Source organism: Calypte anna, chromosome 1 (assembly GCF_003957555.1).
Source record: "Calypte anna isolate BGI_N300 chromosome 1, bCalAnn1_v1.p, whole genome shotgun sequence".
Lineage (NCBI taxonomy): Eukaryota > Metazoa > Chordata > Aves > Apodiformes > Trochilidae > Calypte > Calypte anna.
Window position 1 is genome coordinate 34,034,399 of NC_044244.1, and position 21,093 is coordinate 34,055,491.

The window sequence follows — 21,093 nt, forward strand, 5'->3', positions numbered from 1 at the left end:
TGCAACAGTGTGGTTGACTTAACGCAACCCTGATCCTATGGATGAGGTCATCTTTCTGTAAGGGGAAATGTATGCCAGATGCTGCAAACATTTTGTGGTCTTAGGAAGAAAGAATGAGATCTCTCTTCCTGCTACCAGGTTTTTTGGCAAAAGGTAGCCTTGCAACACCAAAGAAAGTATTTTTGAATTTTCTTTTTAAAGTTATTCTATCATGCCATTGAATTGCAAATCAACCACAAAGAACACTGCCTATATGAAAGGTAGATAAGGGTTTATCAGAACACATTTAGTATTCATTATCTTTAAAACAGTGAGACTGGAAACTAACATTCCTATATTTAGCAAGTTTCCAAGATCCTACACAAAGGAAGAAAATTCTCTGCCTAATCTCACCACAGAATTAGCAGGCTGATTAACAACTCCTAGGAATACCAGTCCTACTTATTATTCATAGGCCTGTGAATCACATTTGTCTCTCTTGTGTCTGAACAAGAGACAACACTATTGTCTGCTAAACATGCTGTACTTCACATGCTGATGCAGCACAAGCTGATGTAGCTGTGACATCCTGGCAAAGCCCTTTTAAAAATCTTGAAGAAATGTGGATGGTTGCTTTAAAACCAAGGAACAAGACAGATGGCCTTACACTATGGACCACATTATGTTCCTAAAAGCGTTATTAGCTTGAGCATGTGAAGAGCAGACACATACATGTTCAGGGTTTGATTATATCCAATAATAGTTGAGCATTTGGTATTTGACATAGAGATTCTGGCTTCTATGTTAAATGCCCTGAGGGAATGCTGAAACAGCTTCTGTCTTATGAACAGACATATGAGCAAGGATGCTGAGACACTACATGAAGCTATGAAAAAAGAACCAGTAGCCAAGGTGCAAAAAAAAGTTATTACTGAACTCTTTTCAGAGAGACTTCATTGTAGAGGGCTATACAGAGGATTATATGGACTGTATAGATGACTATAAGCTTTGTGGCTTTACCAAATAACTTTTTTGCTTCTCGCCTGCCTTCCAGAAACAGGCCTTTAAAAAGCAGGCTTTTTTGACATCTATTTCAAAGCATTTGCTCTGCACACTGCACAAAGCTTCATCAGGTTTTCTTTTTAGATAATGATAAGGTTCTGTTGGTTTTTAGATTCTTCTGAAGCCTTTAACAGGGAGCAGTCTTGTGTCAGAACTTTGAATGAAATGCAAATAACTTGTCTTGCTTCCTAAAGCTCTGATAATGCCAAGCATGTTTTCCAAGCATAGTTCAACATCACTGCTCGTGTTATGGTTTACAGTGGCAGAGTTCCAAGTCAAACTGCTGCCTGTCCTGACCAGAGGGATTTATCCTACAACCTTCAAGTTTTCAGAAATCCTGATCTCTAGACAATGAATAAGTATGCTGTAATATGATGTTCTTGTAACAACTCTTTTTTTTTTATTATTTTTTTTCCCAGTGTTTGCATATGTCTCAAGCTCTGCTAGTTCAATACTTCATAAAGCCCGTGAGACATACATATATATCTCACTCACTGCATGTTTGGCATCTTCTGAAATTCCTTGTCTGAGGGAAAAAAAATCTGTCTGTGGACCTATCACTTCCTACCTTATCTATAGAAATGTCATCCAGCTGTGCAGAAATTTCACATGAGAAACTCTGGTAACAGTTTTAATTTATCTCCAGTCAATTTACAGCCCCTTTTCATGAGCCACCACCCTCTGAGAGCTTGTTGACATCTCCTTATGGGATCCTTGGACCTTCTAAATCAACATTCTCTAGCATCAGCTAATGCTTATGGTTGCTGACAACTCCTGGGCCTCATGTCATCTTCCAGGAAGCTCCTCAGTAGCAATAAGAGCAACTCACTGTCATTCAGGTCCAGCACTTGAATTTAGTATCTCAGGAGTCAGCTAGGCTAGGCTGCTGTTGCCCACAATATCCCTTCCTCAAGAGTATTGCAGTGGAGATTTTCCCTCTATAGCACCCTGAAAAAAATCACAGGGAAAAGCAAAACCTCCCATATTTGCAAGGGCTGAAAGTTTTAACCTCTCTCTGTTACTTCTGCCTACTGACGTGGGATATACATCACTTACTTGTATGCTTTAAGGGCTTTTGGTTTATGCTTCTGCATGGCAAACCCAGATTTACTTTTGAAGTTTGGCAGACAAGAACTTCTGGAATCTCAGCAGAGTACTGGGGAGCAAAATATCCAAATAAATTGGAGACAGGGGGATATTCCCCTAATCCTAGTAAGATTAAAAGATTAGCTGCCAGTCATCCCTTTAAAGGGCATGTTTATCATGAGAAAACACTTAAATTTTCAGAGTAGGATTTCAAATACCCACTTAAAGGGTTGAGATTTACGTGTGCATACTTTATATTAAAGTGAAAACTTGCTACTGTGTGTCAAGACACAAAGCAGTAAGAGCAAAAATGATCTCTCCATGTCATGTCCACTGTGACAATTTGCTTTTTAGGGGGCTGGATTTTTTTCTCACTGAATGTAGCAATATTGAGCTCAAATTTATAAACAGATTTTCCCCCATGGGCATAAGAGTAATAACTTCCTTAGTGTCATCTCAAATTATAATCTGAGAGTCATGAATTATCAGGGCAGTGATATTACAGTGCATTAGGAGGTAAAATTATAAGGTCATCAAAGCATGTGTTGTTTCTACTCTACATGCTTGGCTTTTGGGATGCAATTTAAAGTGAGATATGATGGAGAAAAAGCCAGTCTCCAAATCAGATAAAAGATTTCACAGTATTTTTTCAAGCTATGATTTAAAATATCCATGAGAGAGTAATTTTTGACTGAATCTCCTGGACTTGTGTTCAAGTTTTTTAATGCCTAAAAATCTTTTCTTGCATATCTTGTAGACTTCTAGATCTATACAACTCCTTGTTTATTTTTATGTTTTTCATTCATGGGTGAAATCTTTTTCATATTGGAGCTAACAATTTTACCCCTGACTTCATAAAACCAAAGATTTACTTTACCTTCTGTTTTTTAACTGCAGTATTGAGTACAGGGAAGAAAGTGAACCAAGCAGATGGGAACCTTCAACTTAGCTACATTGTGGAGAACAAATCACTTAGTCCCAAATTTTGAAAAGGATTCTCTAGTTCTCAGTGCTTGAGCACCTAGCTCCAGAAAATGGATCTTGCTTCACCTGAGCAGCAAGTAGTCTCATTTGTGAAAATGAAGGCTTTCCTATTCAAACCTTGTCACAAAGAAAGCCATTCATAATCAGGATGCATTGAACCCTCACTCAGTAGCTTATTCCTTGGTCTTTACAAAATGGAATATTTCTTTATTGAAATGTCGAAGTGGAATGGAAATGTAAGACACTTAGCAGGAGGAATTCAGATTGTAATGTACAGACTGTAGAAAGTCAAGGAAATTCCAGGGTCAGGCTTGCTGAATATGGTATTAAGCTTCTTTTTCCAGATGGACTGGGATGCTCAGACATCCAGTTTCTCATGTTTTGTAAGAAAAATGTATCTTAAAGCACTGAAAGAAATGTAGTACTGCATAACACCATTAAGCACTTCAGTAAGCTTGTGCTTTAAATTTTTTAAATTAATATGAATGTCTCTTTCTCCTCTCCTGTCTCCTTTTTATAGGCTATGTGTTTTCAGCCTGCTGTGTAAAGGAATTCTTTCATTATCTGCAAATTAGGCTAGAGAAAGAATACATTATTTAAATGTAAGTCACACAAGAACTGAAACCAACTATTTCAAGACCCTGTTTGCAGAGACTTGCGTCTGGTTTTAAAAATCATAAAAATTGTATTTACATATCTCTGTCTTTTGACACCAGGAGAGAGACCCCATGCTCCTGTATCTGATCCAGCAGAAGGGCCCTAAGTTTTTTAAGGAGGAAAGTGGCAAAGAAAGTATTCTTCATAGGGTAGTCCTGTGGGCAGAGGGGTTCCTGGATCATGCATGGGAAGGAGTCATGAAACAATGTGAAAACGGACTGGGCCTCTTTTATCTTAGTCCAAAAGAAATGTTATATATCAATGTGTTTCATTAATATATCTCTTTTTCTACACATATGCACAAACAACCTTTGCTACTTTGCAACCTTTGTTTTGAAGGGTATGCCTATGCTACTGATGGCTTCCAAAAGAAAGAAATCAGACTCAACAGCAAATATTTTACTGTTAAATAGGTACTCTCTATTACAGCGCCAGATGCATGGGGGATAACTCCAATCTAACATGCATGCCCAGCTGTCAGAGCACAGAGGTTATACACAGATTAGATATGCATATCCATTAGTTTTCCAGGAGATAAATAACAAATCAATTCAGTTCCATGGAACTCATTAACATTTGCGAATGTCTTTAGGCCCCTTGGTGGTCATCAGGGGTCTTCTGGTGGCCGTCAGTAGTCTTCATCACTGTATTGTTAGCTGAACTTGGTCATTATGCTTTCTTCATCCTTTGTCTTATCCTTACCATCCTCATCTACCCCAAAGCAGCCTGTCCCTTTGTCAGTCCCACTCTTGGGGCACCATCCTTTGGAGTGGGACTGATAAAGGAACTTACACCAGAACAGGCTGGTTTGGGGTAGATGAGGATGGTAAGGATAAGACAAAGGATGGACTGAGCATGCATAAAGACTGAGTTCAGCCAAAGGGCACAGTGAGGGAGACTGCTGAAGACCACCAGAAGACCTCCCCAATGACCATGGAGAGGCTCAAGTACCAATGTGCTAAGGACACTTGCAAATGTTAATGAGTTCCACGGAACTGATTTGTTAATTATCTCCTGAAAAACTAATAAATATGCATATCTAACCTGTTCATAACCTCTGCTCAGAGGAGCTGAGCATACATGTTAGGTTGGAGTTATCCCCCCTGCACCTGGCACTGTATTGATACCGACCTAACAGTAAAATATTTGCTTTTGAGTCCGATTTCCTTCTTTCAGAACCTCCTGGAACACGGCATTGTATGAGTATGGCAGGCAGCTGGCTAAAATATAACAGCATATTGGAAATCTGACTTTTTTATTTGATAGTTTCCTGATCGGGGTGATGTCAAACCACAGAACTATCACCTAGTACTGCGGTTTCTGCAGTGAAGTACGAATACACGCGTTCAAAGGACGAAAGAGTGGAGGCAAGAGCTCAGCCCTGCCGTGGCCCAGCGGGTGTTTCTTCCACCCGAGAGATCACAACGCAGCCATCAGTTCTCTGCCTTCATGGTCCACAGACCCCGGGCTTTCCGCACCCCAACCCGTCTGCCAGGCTACAGCCGTCAGCAGGGCCCGGCACGGCTGGCCCGGCCTGCCTCATCACCGCCGGAACCAGTGCGGAGCCGCGGCCGCCACCGACACTCAGCCGGGGCCCAAGGAACGGAGCATCACCGCCACCGCTCCTTCCCGGATCGCTTTATCCAACACGTTCCGCTCCACGTCTTCCTCCGCACGGGTACCGGGGCTGTGGGGGGGCCGGGCGCGGGCGGAGGAATCCGGCGGGAAGCGGCGGGGCAGAGGCAGCGGGATGGCGGGGGTCGGGCAGCAGTGGGGGGCGGTCGCGGTGGTGGAGCTGTGGGGGGTGCTCCTGCCCCCGAAGCCGGCGGCGGGGGATTCGGAGCCCGAGGAAGAGCCCGAGGAGGAGCTGCTCTGGGAGGAGGCTGCGCTCCTGCAGGCTTCCGGGAGAGAGCTGGCGCCCGCTCTGCCCCCACGCCGAGCCGGTGAGGGGCGGCGGAGCTGGGCCGGGCCGGGCCGGGCCGGGGCGGGCGGGGGGTGGGGGATTGGAGGAGCTGACCCCGGGGTCCTCCCCTGCCCGCAGCCGCCCTCGGAGGCGGGTTGTGGGCCCGGGGCGCCGGGTTTGAAATGAGTGCGCTGCACTCGGGGCCTCGGCGGGCCTGGCCCTGTCTGGGTAGGATGGGCGGCGGTAGCGGCGGGGTCCTGCGGGAAGGCGGCTGTGCGGGGCGCCGTGTGGCAGCCCCAGCGCCTCGCCCTCGCCCTCCTCCTCCTCCCCGGAGCCGAGGGGCTCTTGTCTGTGTGTGTGGAGTTAACGAGAAACTCGATCCTTTCCCGTTTGCTGAATTGCTGAAGTAAAGGGAGCGAGCTCGGGAAGCGTGGGGTAAGAGAACCCGCAGTGAGATGGGTTAAGAAGTGGTTACACAATAGAGGTGAAAGTGTGGTGATCAGTGGCATGGAGTCCAGCTGGACACCTCTGACAGTGGAGTCCCCCAGGGATCAGTGCTGGGTCCAGCCCTGCTCAACATCTTTATCAGTGACATTAATGATGGGACAGGGTGTCTTCTCAGCCAGTTTGCTGATGACACAAAGCTGGGAGGACAGGCTGGCCCACCAGAAGGCTGTGCTGCCATTCAGAGGGACCTGGACAGCCTGGAGAGTTGGGCGGGGAGAAATTCAATGAATTACAGCAAGGGCAAGTGGAGAGTCTTGCATCTCCGTAGGAACAACCCCCAAAACCAGTACAGGTTGGGGACTGAGCTGCTGGAGAGCAGTGAAGGGGAAAGGGACCTGGGGGTGCTGGTGGATGGAAGGATGGCCATGAGCCAACAATGTGCCCTTGTGGCCAAGAAGGCCAATGGCATCCTGGGGTGCATTAGAAGGATGGTTAGTAGGTCAGGAGAGGTTCTCTTCCCCCTCTACTCAGCCCTGGTGAGGCCACATCTGGAATATTGTGTCCAGTTCTGGGGCCCTCAGTTCATGAAAGACAGGGAACTGCTTGAGAGAACCCAGTGCAGAGCCTCCAAGATGATGAAGGGAGTGGAACATCTCCGTTACAAGGAAAGGCTGAGGGAGCTGGGGCTCTTCAGCTTGGAGGAGAATGAGGGGAGACCTCATCAATGTTTATAAATATGTAAAGAGAGAGCCAGGAGGATGGTGCCAGGCTCAGTTATGCCCAATGACAGGACGAGAGGCAAGGGATATAAGCTTGAGCATAGGAGGTTCCATATAAACACAAGGAAAATTTTTTTTCAGTGTGAGAGTTGAAGAGCACTGGAACAGGCTGCCCAGGGAGGTTGTGGAATCTCCTTCTCTGGAGACATTCAAAACCTGCCTGGATGCATTCCTGTGTGCCCTCCTGTAGGGTAACCCTTTTCTGGCAGGGGGACTCATTCGATGATCTTTCAAAGATCCCTTCCAACCCCGCACTTTCTGTGATGAAAAGGGAAATGGTCTGAAGTAGGTGGCAGATCTTGCAGAGGTTGTAGAAGGGTACACTCATTTGCCCTGTCAAATAGCCACATATTACAACAGTGAGAAAACAAATTTTGCCATTCAAGTTAACCTTGAACAAAATATTAATTTAATTTGTTTCTTTTACAACATGTAAGAGTGCTGATGCTTGACATTAATGATTCTCAACTTTCTATTTAGTACTTAGAAAAGCAGGTGCCATTGGAGCGCCTTCTGCCTAGCAAGAATATTTGATCCAAAAATTGATTTTAAAATGGCTAAGTTGAGCTAGGTTGCAGGGGGAAGATAAACTGGCAAGTTGTTATGCACCTAAGGTCTGCTGGTACTCTGGTTTGGTGTCATGTAGTCCCCAGGTATGGGTGAGGGAAAGAGGAGGCAAATGAGGTCCTACAAAATGTTAAGAGCTTATTTTAGGAATTGTTTGGAATTTGGGGGGTTTCAGTTGCAGGAAATATTTGGTATACAAATGTATCTGAAGAGCAAGCAGGCCCAGGACACAATACTTCATGGCAAAACTTTAAAATTGAATGGCAAATTTGACTTGGCATAAATGGTGTGATATTAAACCATATGCCAGTGTGTTTAATTGTGCCAATAATTATTCATACACAAGCTTAATTTTGTAGTTCTGACAAAAGCCATTTTCTTATTTCTGAGGCTGATTTTTCTTTTTAAATACTCCTGGAAGGACTGGCATCAGGAATTTTATGAAAATCCCTGTTTTACTACTGCAACTTAGACGAAAGACAAGCTTTGAACAAACACAACTCTTTTAATCAGACTTCCAATCAATCTTTATGACTATCGATTAACAGTGCTTTTATTTTTCTTTTTAATGATTCAGTTGTTATACAAGAAGAACACTCCAAAAAGAAGTATGAAGTAATTGGACGTTTTCCATTAGTTGATCCTTGGTGGAAAGTTAATGTTAAAGTTAAAAAAGTGGGGCCAAAGTACTTTGCACAAGGATGTCCATCGTATTTTCTGCGGACTGATATAGAAGAAAACAACCAACAAATCTTTTCACTCTTTCTCAAAGAATGTGGTGTTCCTGAGTATTTTAAACAAAAGTTTTTTACTTGGCTTCCTGTGGAATCTGTGCTGAGTTTTAGAAATCTAGAAGAAAAACTGAAACAGTTCCAAGTTTCATGCTTACAGAGAGAGAAGAAACAAGGACACACCAAGGATTATGATATCCTCTACTACGTCTTGAAATCATGTATGTATATCCTGTGCTAGCTTGATTGTTTAGATACTCAGATATTACATTCAAGCTAACATGTATTCATATGAAGTATATATTAATTTAAACATACAAAGATTCCTTTTCTTAAATTCCAGGACAGTAGGACAGCTGATCAGGTAAAGATAAGCATAGAGTTAGAAACACAAGAGCTTTCCTAAATTCTGCTGGCTGCCTAAATACAACTGTTTGTGATAGAGATTCAAAGACACTGGTGCTGGCTCTCTATAATTTATATGTAGTTTATTCAGATACAAAAATGTTCCATTAAAAATTGGTTTAGCACTGCTTAAACGTGGTGGTATGGCTCTTCATGACAAATACCAGTTTAGAAATGGTATAGCTGCTTCTTTGTAGTTCAGGGTAACAGCAAACGATCTCACTGTTTTTGTAGTTGGTGGATTTTTCCTAATAGCTAACCTAACTTGTTACAAAATGCTTTCCTCTTTCTCTACCACTTGGCAATAGAAACAACAGCCCACCCTTTGTGTCATGTTGCTGCTGTTTCTGTTGTGGGTTTTTTCTGGTTTTCATCAATTGCAATGGGCTTGAGCAGTTTCTCTTCAAGTCTTCATGGGATTTTAGTGTGGAAATTGTGTATGTTGATTGTCCATGTGTAAATTAAGCACTTGCTTTAAAGAGAAAGTTTCATCTTTTTCTTTCTGGAGGTCAGACTGATCAGAAAAAGTACTTAACTGAGAAAAGTTGGTGCTTGTTAATTTGGTATGACAAAGTTTCCTTAGCACCTAATTAAAATTTTTTATTTTGGTTTTTCTTGCTGAGGGATAAAATTTCTAAAAGTCTCACTTGCTTCTGAAATTTGTTACTATTTTTCTGGAATTTGTTTCAGTTTTTCTGTGTTTTTTTCAATTCTTCTGAAATTTGTTTTCCAAACCCAGGTGTAGAGCAAATCAGTTTCATTATCCCCCTTTTAGCCTATCCTAAGACTGCTAGAAAGAGGGAAGATGATAGCTTAAGTTTGGAGTCACCGAGAAAGCCAGTGGAGAGCACTGTTTTCCCAAGTTCCTTTCTTATTTTGGGTTTTCAACATTCTTCTGTGCATCTGTAGTAAAATTACCTTTAGATAAGATGCAGGTATGGTGAGGCCTGAACTGACTTTCTGAAAAATTCAATGGAATATACAATTTAAACCACGTATGGACTACTGCATTTCCAGATGAGTGCATTCAGTTGCAGTCCTTTATGTCACCACCTGACACTGGGTTTCCCCAAGGCAGTTCAGAGAAGACCAAACTTGAAAAGAATCTGGAAAAAACGTTTACAAACAATAAGAAACCGAAAGAAATTTGGGGTGGTTTGGACGTAGGAAAGGCAGAAGGATAAAAGCCAGAGCCAGTTTAAATTCCTTTTGCAAATGTCTTTGTACATGGCTTAAAACTTTCTTGGTTTGTGGTGCGTGCAGTTGCAGGGAAGGTGGTGTGGGTAGCTCTGACTTTTCCCCTGATATTGGAGTTCCTGCCGGTTCTGCTGCCCCATCACTTTTGCTGTCTGCTGGACACGGGGCACTGGGAAAGACAGGCTGAAGAAGAGAGTGGTACAGATGGTGAGGAAGTACATTTTCAAGACAACACGCTAACAAAATTGGATGAAATATTAAAGAATGAGCCATGGAAGCTTGGATTCAGCAGGGTAGGTAATGTTAAGCAGGGTAAAAAACGGGATGTTTGTTATATTTGAGGTTCATTAGAATACACTGTTCTTTCATCTACCTTCAGTTTGGGAACTGGGCATTTGTAGGAGGTGAGCTTGATTTATTTGTAAATGCATGCCATAATGGACTCAGTTAAGGCAAAGGCTGTATCTTTGCCTGTCTTGGGTTTTTACTTTTTCTCTTTTTCTTCTTTTTTTCTTTTTCTGTTCCTTTTTCTGTTCCTTTTTCTGTTCCTTTTTCTGTTCCTTTTTCTGTTCCTTTTTCTTTCCTTTTCCTTTTCCTTTTCCTTTTCCTTTTCCTTTTCCTTTTCCTTTTCCTTTCCTTTCCTTTTCCTTTTCTTTTCCTTTTCCTTTTTCTCTTTTTCCTCTTTTTCCTCTTTTTCCTCTTTTTCCTCTTTTTCCTCTTTTTCCTCTTTTTCCTCTTTTTCCTCTTTTTCCTCTTTTTCCTCTTTTTCCTCTTTTTCCTCTTTTTCCTCTTTTTCCTCTTTTTCCTCTTTTTCCTCTTTTTCCTCTTCCCCCTCTTCCCCCTCTTCCCCTCTTCCCCCTCTTCCCCCTCTTCCCCCTCTTCCCCCTCTTCCCCCTCTTCCCCCTCTTCCCCCTCTTCCCCCTCTTCCCCCTCTTCCCCCTCTTCCCCCTCTTCCCCCTCTTCCCCCTCTTCCCCTCTTCCCCCTCTTCCCCCTCTTCCCCCTCTTCCCCTTCTCTTTTTTTCTTTCTCCTTTCTTTTTTTTTTCTTCTTCTTTTTCTTTTTTCTTTATCTTTTTTTTTTCCAGCTGGTCTACAATAAATTAATCTCAGAAGATATTAAAAGTGTTTTTTACAACCATATGTTTAGTCTTTTTTACAAGGAACGTAACATTTAACATTTGAGGTAATTGGGCCAAAAGTAAGAAAGCTACTTTAAAATCCTCCATTTTCCTGTTTAGCTTTATGCTGGCAAATAAGATTTTCTCTTAACACATAGAGCAGTATCTGTACTTTCATGAAGCAGTACCTGTGCTTTCATAGTAGGGTAGATAAGTTACTCTGTAAGAGGTCATCTGGTCTAAGTGGTTCTCCTTTTTTACAGTGGTTGCTGCTTACCTTTCTGTTTTGCTTTGCTAAGCTTGGCTGTGCAGCTTTGCTGCTGCATCTCACCTGAGTGCTCTTGCACCTCAGATAAGAGCTGTAGTTTAGTAGTTCAGAAATGGGTTCAGAATGTGTTCAGAAAAGTAGTTCAGATTAACTATTAGTTAATCCCTCTGCTTTAGCCCAGTGCTTTTACTGACAGTTGTTCTGGCTAGTCTTTAAGACCTCAAATTTCAAGGATTCAGCAGTCTAGCCAAAGTATTCCAGTGTTTGACATACTTTCCTTTAAAAAGCTTTTCCTGATGTCCAGCTTGACTATTCCTTGATGCAATATAGACCTGTTGCTGTCTTGTTTCTTGTACCAAGGACCTGCATTCTCACTGCAGTCTTTTTATTGCTTCAAGACTCTCTTTTAGATCTTTCTTTTAAGGCTCAACATGTCCAATTAATTTTTCTTTCCCTAAACAGTTAATCCTTTTTGCACATCTCAGTCTTCCACTGTTTTGTGGTAGTCTTTGTAAAGGCTGTGAGCATGTTCACAATTTGATGCAGTATTCTGGATAATACCTTTCCTATGCTCTGTTCCTACAGTTCTGCCTTTATCTGAAATTGTGCTAATCAGGTGTGCTCAGGCTCTCCCTGTAACCTATTTTTGCCCCAGGTTTTTGATTTTTAAAGCTTCTGCTTTATACAGAAGGGCCACTGAGAGGAATTTGCATTCCATCTTACTTTTAAGCATCTTGCTTTCATACAGCTTGAAAAACATTTTAACTTTGTACATTATGAAAAATACGTACAGTTTTGTATGCTGCCACCCTCTGAATTGCAACTTTAATTAACTAGGAGGAATGTTATTCATCAAGAGGCTAAAATGTCCTGAAGTAACTGCATGTTTGCTTTTATTTTTGGGGAGAAGATAACCTATAGGGAATTGAACCTTTCTTACTGTGAGGCAACCTGGGCCAACTTCTGTCAGTGTGAACATCTCCTCTGGAAGATCCCTGACTTGCAGAAGAATGCATTAATTCTGTATGATCAGCTCAAGAAACGGTGTAGAGAAATGGGACACACTTACGAGGATCAAGATGAATTATCTCATTTGGTGTCTAAAGAGATGTCCATTGAACATGTTTGGCAATCTCTTGAATTTTTGAAAGATCAGAATATAGTGATTAGGGATAAAAAATTAGTGTTTCTGCCTCATCTTTACAAATCTGAAAAAGACATTGCAAGGTATGTAGGTAAGCTTCTGTCAAACCACTCATGGGAACTGGATGTAGATGTGAGAGAGGTACTCAAGATTTCTGAGACAGCAAGAGGAATGGGAGGTAACAAAAAGAATGTGACCCAGTCTCAAGAAATGGAACATCTGAAGGAAAACAGTCCAGGCAGTCATAATGGTGAAAATTACTTTTCTGAAGACAAAGTGGGGTCCATGTCTGATACCCAAAGTAAAGCAGAGGCAGACTCAGATCAGGTGATGGCTGTGAAAAAGATTTGTTCTAATCCTGTCACAATCATAAGTGGAAAAGGAGGCTGTGGGAAGAGTACAGTAGTTAGTTTGCTTTTTCATCACTTAAAGCAAATGGAAAAAGAAGTAGAAGCTGCTTCTAAGGACTTTGAAGAAGACCTGGATGCATCTGAAGAATGGAACACCTTTGATCATAATTGGGAGTCAGAGAATTTGTGCACAAAAAAAGATTTGAATGTACTGTTTACTGCACCTACAGGGAGGGCAGCAAGCCTTTTGAGTGAAAAAACTCAGCTTCCTGCATATACACTGCATCAGGTAAGGATTTACTATGTTTTAAAAGTTGTGTTCTGAAAGACCTTTTTAAAAAAATACTTGTTTTTAAATGTCCCTTATGAAGTGTGTTGCTGTTAATGATAATGCTGAGGTACAGCTTGTCAGCATTTGAAGATCAGTGTCTTTCATTTTGGGGAATAATAAAACAATAATTTGAAGTAGCATAATAGAGTCACAGAATGGTTTGGGTTGGAAGGGACCCTAAAGATCATCCAGTTCCCACCCCCCTGCATGGGCAGGGACACCTCCCACCACACCAGGTTGCTCAAAGCCCCATCCAGCCTGGTCTGCAACACTTCCAGGGAAGGGGCAGCCACATCCTCCCTCAGCAATCTGTGTCTCACCACCCTCACATGAAAGAATTTCTTCATAATGTCTACTGTAAATCTGCCCTCTTCGAGTTTAAATACATTGTTTGGTGTGGATTTATTTTGTTTTTTTTTTTTTTTCCCCACTTACATACATCTTTAATTTGTGCTTTTCTAGGGCATCTTGTCTATTTTGGCTTCTCTAGCTTATTTTTTTTCTAAATTAAGACAGAAATACTTTCTAGAGGGCAGATCTGTTTTCTAGTGTCCTGTTGTGTAACAGTCATACTGATGCCTACACATACATGAAGAGATCAGTAGCCTGGGGCTGAATAATGAGATGAATTTAATTCACACAGTGCTTTCTTAGTTACTGTCAAATATTTTAGAAAAAAAAAAGTAGAAAGAAGCTCTTTATAAATAAACCTAGGTCAAGTTTCTAGTCCTAGGCAGTGGAAGGTGCCAAGAAGATACTGGAGGTGAGGGTCCTAGAGTTCATTTCTTCCTGCAGAAAAAAAAAAAAAAAAAAAGAAAAAAAAAAAGAAGTAGCATTTACATGCTATTATGTAAGTGCTGATAATCTCAGCTAGAAGTATATTCACCAAGGAGGAAAATAAGGCTGAGTGTTTGAGTCTTTGGATTCTTTAAGTTCAGAATTTCAGATAATAGTTCTAAAGACAGTATTAGAAGATTACAGCACCCTGGTTACCTTTTTGAGACAGTTATTGACAGCTGATTTGTTTCAATTTGTTTCTAGATTATCCACAGTTTTAAATTGTGGAGGCGAAATGAACAAGTACAGCCATGGAAGTTTTCCACTGTGACAGTTCTGGTTGTGGATGAAGGAAGTTTGGTGTCTGTACACATTCTTAGTTTAGTTTTAAAACTCTTGTGTGACCATGCTCAGCTTGCCAAACTTATTATTCTAGGTAAGTGAAACAGCAACTTTAGCTTTATACAGTATTTAATGATACACAGTGCATGGATCAGAACTGCCACTGGTCCCTCTCACTGAGTTTCTTACAACCCCTAGAATGGTTCCACTGTTCTGTACTTAAAGGTTTCTGCTTACTGGTAAGATCAGATGAAATAGACAGTTTTCCATCTCAGCTGCCAGTATGAAAGCACCAGTATCTCCCTTCTCTGTTCAGCAATCTTTTGCCTGATTCTCAAAGTATTAGGACTTCCATCTGGTAGCCTGTTGCCTCGTGCAACTGGAAAACTTTTCTGATTACCTTAAAGAAGCCAATGTTAGCATATTAACCACATGTTAGCAGGGAGGTTTCCTGTCGTTCTTAATGCTAGGGTCATCTTGTTTTAATTCAGACAGGAAACCAAAGGAGTATGAAATCAAAATTTTCTTTTTCAGAGGTTTGCTTTCTGGCGTGCCATTTATGGCACTGGTTTTTAAATACATAACCTCAAAAATATCTTCATCAGGCAGAGTGATGTGTACCTGCTAGTAAAGCATTACTGGGCAAGGAACTTGAAAAGCTGAAACTACATCACAGTCTGATTCTCCAAAGTTTCTTAGATTCCTGGAAGTTTTATTTCATGTAAATTGTATTGAGGAAACAAGTTACAATGTAAAGGGTTGACTATTTATTAGTTCCAGTGGTGTTTGTTTTTTTTTTTTCAAGACAGTTCTTAAAACATGATCTGTTACTGCTTCTCACAACTACTAATTTGCATTTTTTTAAGGTGATACTAGACAGCTACCAAGCATAGACCCAGGAAACATGTTAGCTGATATCTTTGAGGGCCTAAAATCAAGAGACTTGTCGGTGGAACTGCGAACTAATCACAGAGCAGAATCTCAGCTAATTGTAGATAATGCAACAAGGTAGGATTTTCTTAAGTATGTAAGCAACATTCTTGTAGCAGGCCTGCTGTACTTAGAACCTCCAAATGTTTCCTGCATTTGCATTACTTTTGGTCTGGAAATAATCCTGTTTACTGTCAGTGTGTGATTTCTTTTTTTAAACTTAAACCAACAAAGTCTGAGTGCTCAAGACCCTTCGATGTTGATTGGAATTTGAGAATTATTCTGTGTTACTCCAGTCTCTTGTCATGAGATCTCTATGGGTAATACTAAGGATCTGCTGCAGTGCTGATGGTTTTAGAGAACAAATTACCAATTTTTTACATGTGAAATTAAGTTATGTTCAGAAGAAAGGGTTTTTGGTTTATGTAATGTAGATGACCAAAAATTTATTAATGGTGAACTCAGGGCTGATGCAGATTTTGATACAGTGGAATCCTTAACTGGAAATAATCTTTCTGTTTTCTCTCCACTGCTGTGGTCAAGAATCTCTCAGAGGCAGTTGCCTGAATTTGATGAGGTGCTTAACATTTCTTACTGGAATGAGGAAATGACAGTGCCAAGCCCGGAGAAGAAATTCATTCATATTGCTTTGCCTGCTGGTGGAGGTTGTGAGGGTATGTGTGTACAGTCACAAATCTTGACTTTGTGATCTTGACTTTCCCTTTGGTAAAGCATTCACTAATTAACCTGAACTAACACTTGGGAAAATTTTAGTCTGATTTTGTTTGTGGTATAAATTTAAATGCTAGATTCATAGTTGACCTTTTGCTTTCTGTAGGTGCACACAGCCACACTCTTAAGTGCAAAGGATACGCTGTAGAGCTCCAGTTTACCCGTTTCATTTTGAAATGGAGTGATACAGTTTCCACCATTATAATCAAATATGATCCTCTTTTTATCGTGTAGCTGCAGCTGCCAAAACCTAGAAGATAAAATTTTTCCAGAGGTGAATAACCTGAATAAACACCAACTGTAACAGGATAGTGCATTGAACAGGAATGTGAACTCAATTCTAGAATCAAGTTAGGAAAAAGAAAGCACAGGAGACACCACTGTTTCTTTAAAAATATTCCAGAGGTAGGGCTAGGGCCACTGTTTTTTGGTTTTTGACTTTTATTCAGTGGATAAGTGGACTGAGTGACCTCTGCTTCAGATGCATCAAAGAGCTTCTAGGGGGATATAGAAAAAAAAACAGTGCTAATATAAATACCTTATATTACTTTAGTAACTTACTCAGCAAGCAGGACCCAATTGCTTCTGTGAAATCTAAATTTACAGGTCCATGGCTTTAAAATGTTCTATATTTACCTCTTTAATGTGCTGTATCTAAACCTTATTTTGCATGAAATACCCTCTATGCAGCTGTTTAAGACAGAGAAATAAGAATTTCTATCCTTCCATATCACTCCTCTATCTCAGATTGTAATAGTGGGATAATTGCTTGGTATTTTCAGGGTGGAGTATATATATATATATGTCTGTTTAGTGGTATAAGGGTTTTTTGGGAGAGAGTTGTGTTTTTGTGTTGTAGTTTTTCTGTTTTAAACAAGATGAAATGTCATTGAAGCAAGGAATAAAGGCAATTTCATACTGAATTATGTTTTTCTTTCTTAAAATGTTTGTTTTGCATGTTATTATGTCTTTTATGTCTTCTTAAACAGATCTGCAAGCTGCCATAAAGACTTTACTTGAAAAAGGGCCAGGATTGCAGGATGCCAGACAATCACAGTTCATTGCTTTCAGAAGGTAACAGAGCATGCAGACAGACATTCAAAAAGTCCTTGTTAGCTGCCACAGTCTAAAAAAGCTGAGTATGTCAAGCTGGAAAGGCTGAACTGTGAATCAGCAGCTGTTTTCAATTGTTAGTGGAAGATGACCATAGCTAGGTTGGGTTTTTTCCATTATTTATAAAGTAATGGCTTTGTGATATTGCACTGTGTGGTTTTTACATAATGATTTTGTTCCTGTTCTTGTTTTCTATGATTCAGGAAAGATTGTGATCTAATAAATGAACTTTGTTGCCTACACTATTCAAATCATCCAACCAGGTAAGGAAGTGCTTTGCAGTTTTTCCTGTGAACAACCTCACTTTGTGTTAGCCTGGCAGTCAGGAAACCAAAATACGTTTCATCTAGGTCTGATTTTTATGTTAAAAATAATTTATATAATAATCTTGCTTTGGGTTCTTTACTATCAACCTGGATTGTGTACAGAGATAACATTAAACTAAATGTTTGCTTTTCATTTAAATGGTCACTATGTGAATTCCAAGATTTTGAGTTACTGTTGAATATTTGAAATGGACAAAAAAGCAACTTGAAGAAAACTCTCTAGGTTAATTATTTTTGTATTCTAACTAGATTCTGAAATATTTTTTGAAGCTACATGTTGGTACTACTCCATTATTACTGTTCTTACCAAAAGGTTTTACAAAAGTTTAAGACACTTATTTTAAATGTGATATAACTCTGCAGAACATTGTTATGGTTTTTAATGTAGCCCAAGTATCGGGAGAGGAAAGAGAGAGAATATTGATGGAAAATACATGTTTTGCAAATACATTTATTTCTCCCTTTTCCTTTCTCTGCCTCAGAGACCATAAAAAGCGACTTCTGTTCCGAATTGACGACAAGATTTCCTGCACACGGAATGTCTATCTCAGAGACCTCTTGCCATCCTCTGGCTCCAGAGAGGATCCCAATGACCATGCCTGCCAAACGGGAGGAACCACCCTCACTAGAGAGAATGCTGAGGAGGGCAAACGACTGTGCAATGGAGATATATTTTTCATTACAGATGTAAGTCCTTTTCCCAAGAAATTGCACAGAAGTTACCAGTGGTAGCTGATACATCCCTCATTGACTTCCCAGAGCAAAACGGTTCACACTTCAAAATTTTAGTCCATAATACATATCTAGTTCTTCTGCTGAACTATTGTGAGAAAGGCAGGAAAGGCAGACTTGCAATAGCAAATAAAAAAAAAATAAATCTCTGGACATTTTTGTAGAATGTGTTTAAAGGTGGTCTGCTCATGTCCAGAGTAAATAAATTCTGTAACACACAAATGTACTTGTAATGCATCATATTTTAAATATAGATAGAAACAAAGTCTTAAGTAAAGAATACAGCTAGTTACAGCTGAAGTTTTTCTGTGGCAGAAAATTAATCTGACTGAAAAATACAGCAACACAAACCCCTGTATTTTTTTCCTGGGTCCAGTAAATCGAGCTGACTTAGCAAAGGGTCCAGTGAGAATATCAATATTTGTGCATGGGAAAGGGGGACCATACAGCATTGGCAGGAGAGAGTGGGCTCCTCTCCCATTTGTGGCAACAAACTGTTAAATGGCCTCACTGGTATTATTTCCCTGTACCCCAGGGGCTAGAATTTACAAAAAACATTTACAAAACCCAGAAGGAGTCAGAGTTTCACTATCCAGTGAAACACTTTTCCTTGAAGTTAGTCAGTGAAAGATAATAATCTTTTGGGTTTAATGTCTTCTGAAACTGTTTCACTCGGTTGACACTGCAGCAATTGCAGTTTCAGGGGCAGCAGGCACAGGGACACACGCAGATGTATGGACATTGATCAGCCTGCTGATAGCAGCTCAGTGTTGAGTGCTCCTGTGCTGTTCCTTCAGGATACAGAGATCAATAAGGAGCGCTTAGTGACCATCAGCAGCACCTACGGCTCCACGTTCACTGTGAGCTACAAGGCACTGAAGCAGCTGTGTCATATAAAACATGCATGGGCCAGAACTATCCACACATTTCAGGTAAAAATAAAGAAGATACGAGCTGGTAACACTCTCTCATGGCTTTATCTTTCTAATGCTTTGTATTTTCATGTGAAAGAGACAGTTCTCCTGTAACTAAAAATTCCTTAAATGCAGGATAGAAAATATTTTTGCATCCTCAGTTGTCTCTAACTTGTTCTTGTGCATCGGTTTGTTTGGGATTTTTTATTTTTTCTTTTTTTAAACTACATACTGGAGATCTCACTTTGATAAGGTGTTCTTAAAAAAAATATTTCAGGGTTCTGAGGAAAAAACTGTTGTCTACGTGGTTGGCAATCCTGGCCGTCAGCACTGGCAGCACGTGTACACAGCTGTGACCAGAGGCCGCTGCCGTGTCTACGTTATAGCTGAAGAGCAGCATCTCAAGAGAGCAGTCACTAACAAGAACATGCCCAGAAAAACTCGCCTACAGAGATTTTTGAGAGAGGCAATCACAGAAACAAGCAGTTGTCCCAAACAGGCCTCGTTTCCCTTCACGAAGAGCTGCCAAAGTCAAGAGCTCGAGACTCATTCTGTTCCGGTAACTCACGGTGCTTCTGGCCCATCGGAGCCTCTGACTGACTTGATCAATCAGGAAGGGTTAACAGCGCCCTGTAAGGAACAGAGGAGTCATGTGCTGCAAAGTCCATGTAAAAGACAAGAAAGTCTTGATGAGAATTCAACAGCCCAAGATTCCCCACTTGGGTCTTCGAGACTTAAGAATCTAACTTTAGGACACCCAAGTCCTAGGAAGCTTTTCAAAAGCTAACAAACCAATTAACTGTCTGTGTTATCAACACTTTCTGAAACTCTTCCATTTAAGGTTTTTGGGAACAGAGGAGCTGGGTTTGCAGATTATTTTCAAAAATAATCTACCTATAAAATACCTGTCTGGTATTTGCACATTCTGTGAACAACAGCTTGTTTTGCAGTGATGTGTTTTCAGCAGGAGGTTCTTTGGTGTGTCAGTCATCAAAAAACCCCTCATGGTTAGTTTGGCTTGGACTTAGAGGATTCAGACATTCCCTTAAAGATTGCTGATGCGCCAGAACTTCAGTTTGCTCTGGAGTCAATATAAAGGGGACAATATTTTTGTAATTTGGCAGGTTTATGGACATGAAGCTTTGGATTATGGATTTTAATCGTGTTATAAATAGAAGAAGAAAATCGGTGGCATAGAAAATTTTGCCCACTTTATACTTAAAAACCATGTGGAACTTGCTACTGCTGCTTTAGCTAATAATTATATGCTGATAATGCTCTTGGTAAAAATAGCAAGATTCTAGGTCACAGTTCAAACAGCAGTACACTTTTAAGGTTTTTTTGTGTACTGTGTGACTTGCTGCATTGTAATCTTGAGATTAGGAAGGTGAATGTTTTAATCAAATATCAGACAAATCGTTCTAATATTTGGACAGCGTGCTTACTTTTAACAAATTATTTTTTTAATGCATATGGCAGGGAAAGAAGGGTACTAAAAATATAAACATGGTATTTATTTTTTTCTAAAACTGTGGAAAAAATATATGTGGAAAAAATATATGTGGGAAAAATGTAGACATGTGCTACGTCATTTTCAATGTCTTTAAATCACTGTTTATTTCAATTTATACAGTTTTTTTCCATACAAATATTTGCAACAGTTTGAATTTCAAAAAACATAACATGGACGATAAATATCATGCTATTAAAGTATTAAATTTGTACAAAAATACTTTACAGTTTAATACTTATTTGTTACAAATAAAAATACATATTTAAGTGACTCATGGTTTTCTTTTTTGTATTTTTGTTGGTTGTTTTTGTTTTTTTTTTACATGATTGAGCATTGAATGTCCTTCTGACCTTTTCTGGCAGTGCTGAAATAGAAACCAGAGAGAGATGCTTGTGTGTGCAGGGCAGGTGAGCTTGTCCATGTATTGGAAACAGCAACAGGGATACAGTTAAACAGTTTAAATTGACCAGAAACAACTCTGTAAGGTGAATTGCTTAGATATGGAGACTCTACAAATGTACAAATCCAGTATCTTTATATTCACCAAGAACAATAATTACCAAGAACAACTGGAATACCGGAATAAACCAAAGCAGCTGCTGGTGAGCATATAAAGCAACTGGCAGTATTTTATTGCTTGGGTGAAGAGGGGGGAGAGAGAATTTGTGTAATGTGTTTGTAAAATATATTTACAATTGTAAATTCTA

The 21,093-nt window shown here is 40.2% G+C and overlaps 1 protein-coding gene across 1 annotated transcript; it reads left to right on the plus strand.

Moving 5' to 3' along the window:
• The first annotated feature begins 5,480 nt into the window (after positions 1 to 5,480).
• Positions 5,481 to 20,656, plus strand: HELB (DNA helicase B). The gene is made up of 12 exons (XM_030467139.1): positions 5,481 to 5,711; positions 8,042 to 8,416; positions 9,864 to 10,090; positions 12,093 to 12,965; positions 14,049 to 14,220; positions 14,993 to 15,134; positions 15,600 to 15,730; positions 16,778 to 16,862; positions 17,105 to 17,164; positions 17,710 to 17,914; positions 18,757 to 18,891; positions 19,151 to 20,656. The coding sequence occupies exons 1-12, from the start codon at positions 5,519 to 5,521 to the stop codon at positions 19,658 to 19,660; spliced, it is 3,108 nt and encodes a 1,035-aa protein (XP_030322999.1). The 5' UTR covers positions 5,481 to 5,518; the 3' UTR covers positions 19,661 to 20,656.
• The last annotated feature ends 437 nt before the right edge of the window (positions 20,657 to 21,093 follow it).

Coding starts and splice junctions, on each gene's coding strand:
- HELB (XM_030467139.1), top strand. CDS start 5,519: ATGGCGGGGGTCGGGCAGCAGTGGGGGGCGGTCGCGGTGGTGGAGCTG. Junction 12,966..14,048: donor CTGCATATACACTGCATCAG/GTAAGGATTTAC, acceptor ATTTGTTTCTAG/ATTATCCACAGTTTTAAATT. Junction 17,915..18,756: donor ATATATTTTTCATTACAGAT/GTAAGTCCTTTT, acceptor CTGTTCCTTCAG/GATACAGAGATCAATAAGGA.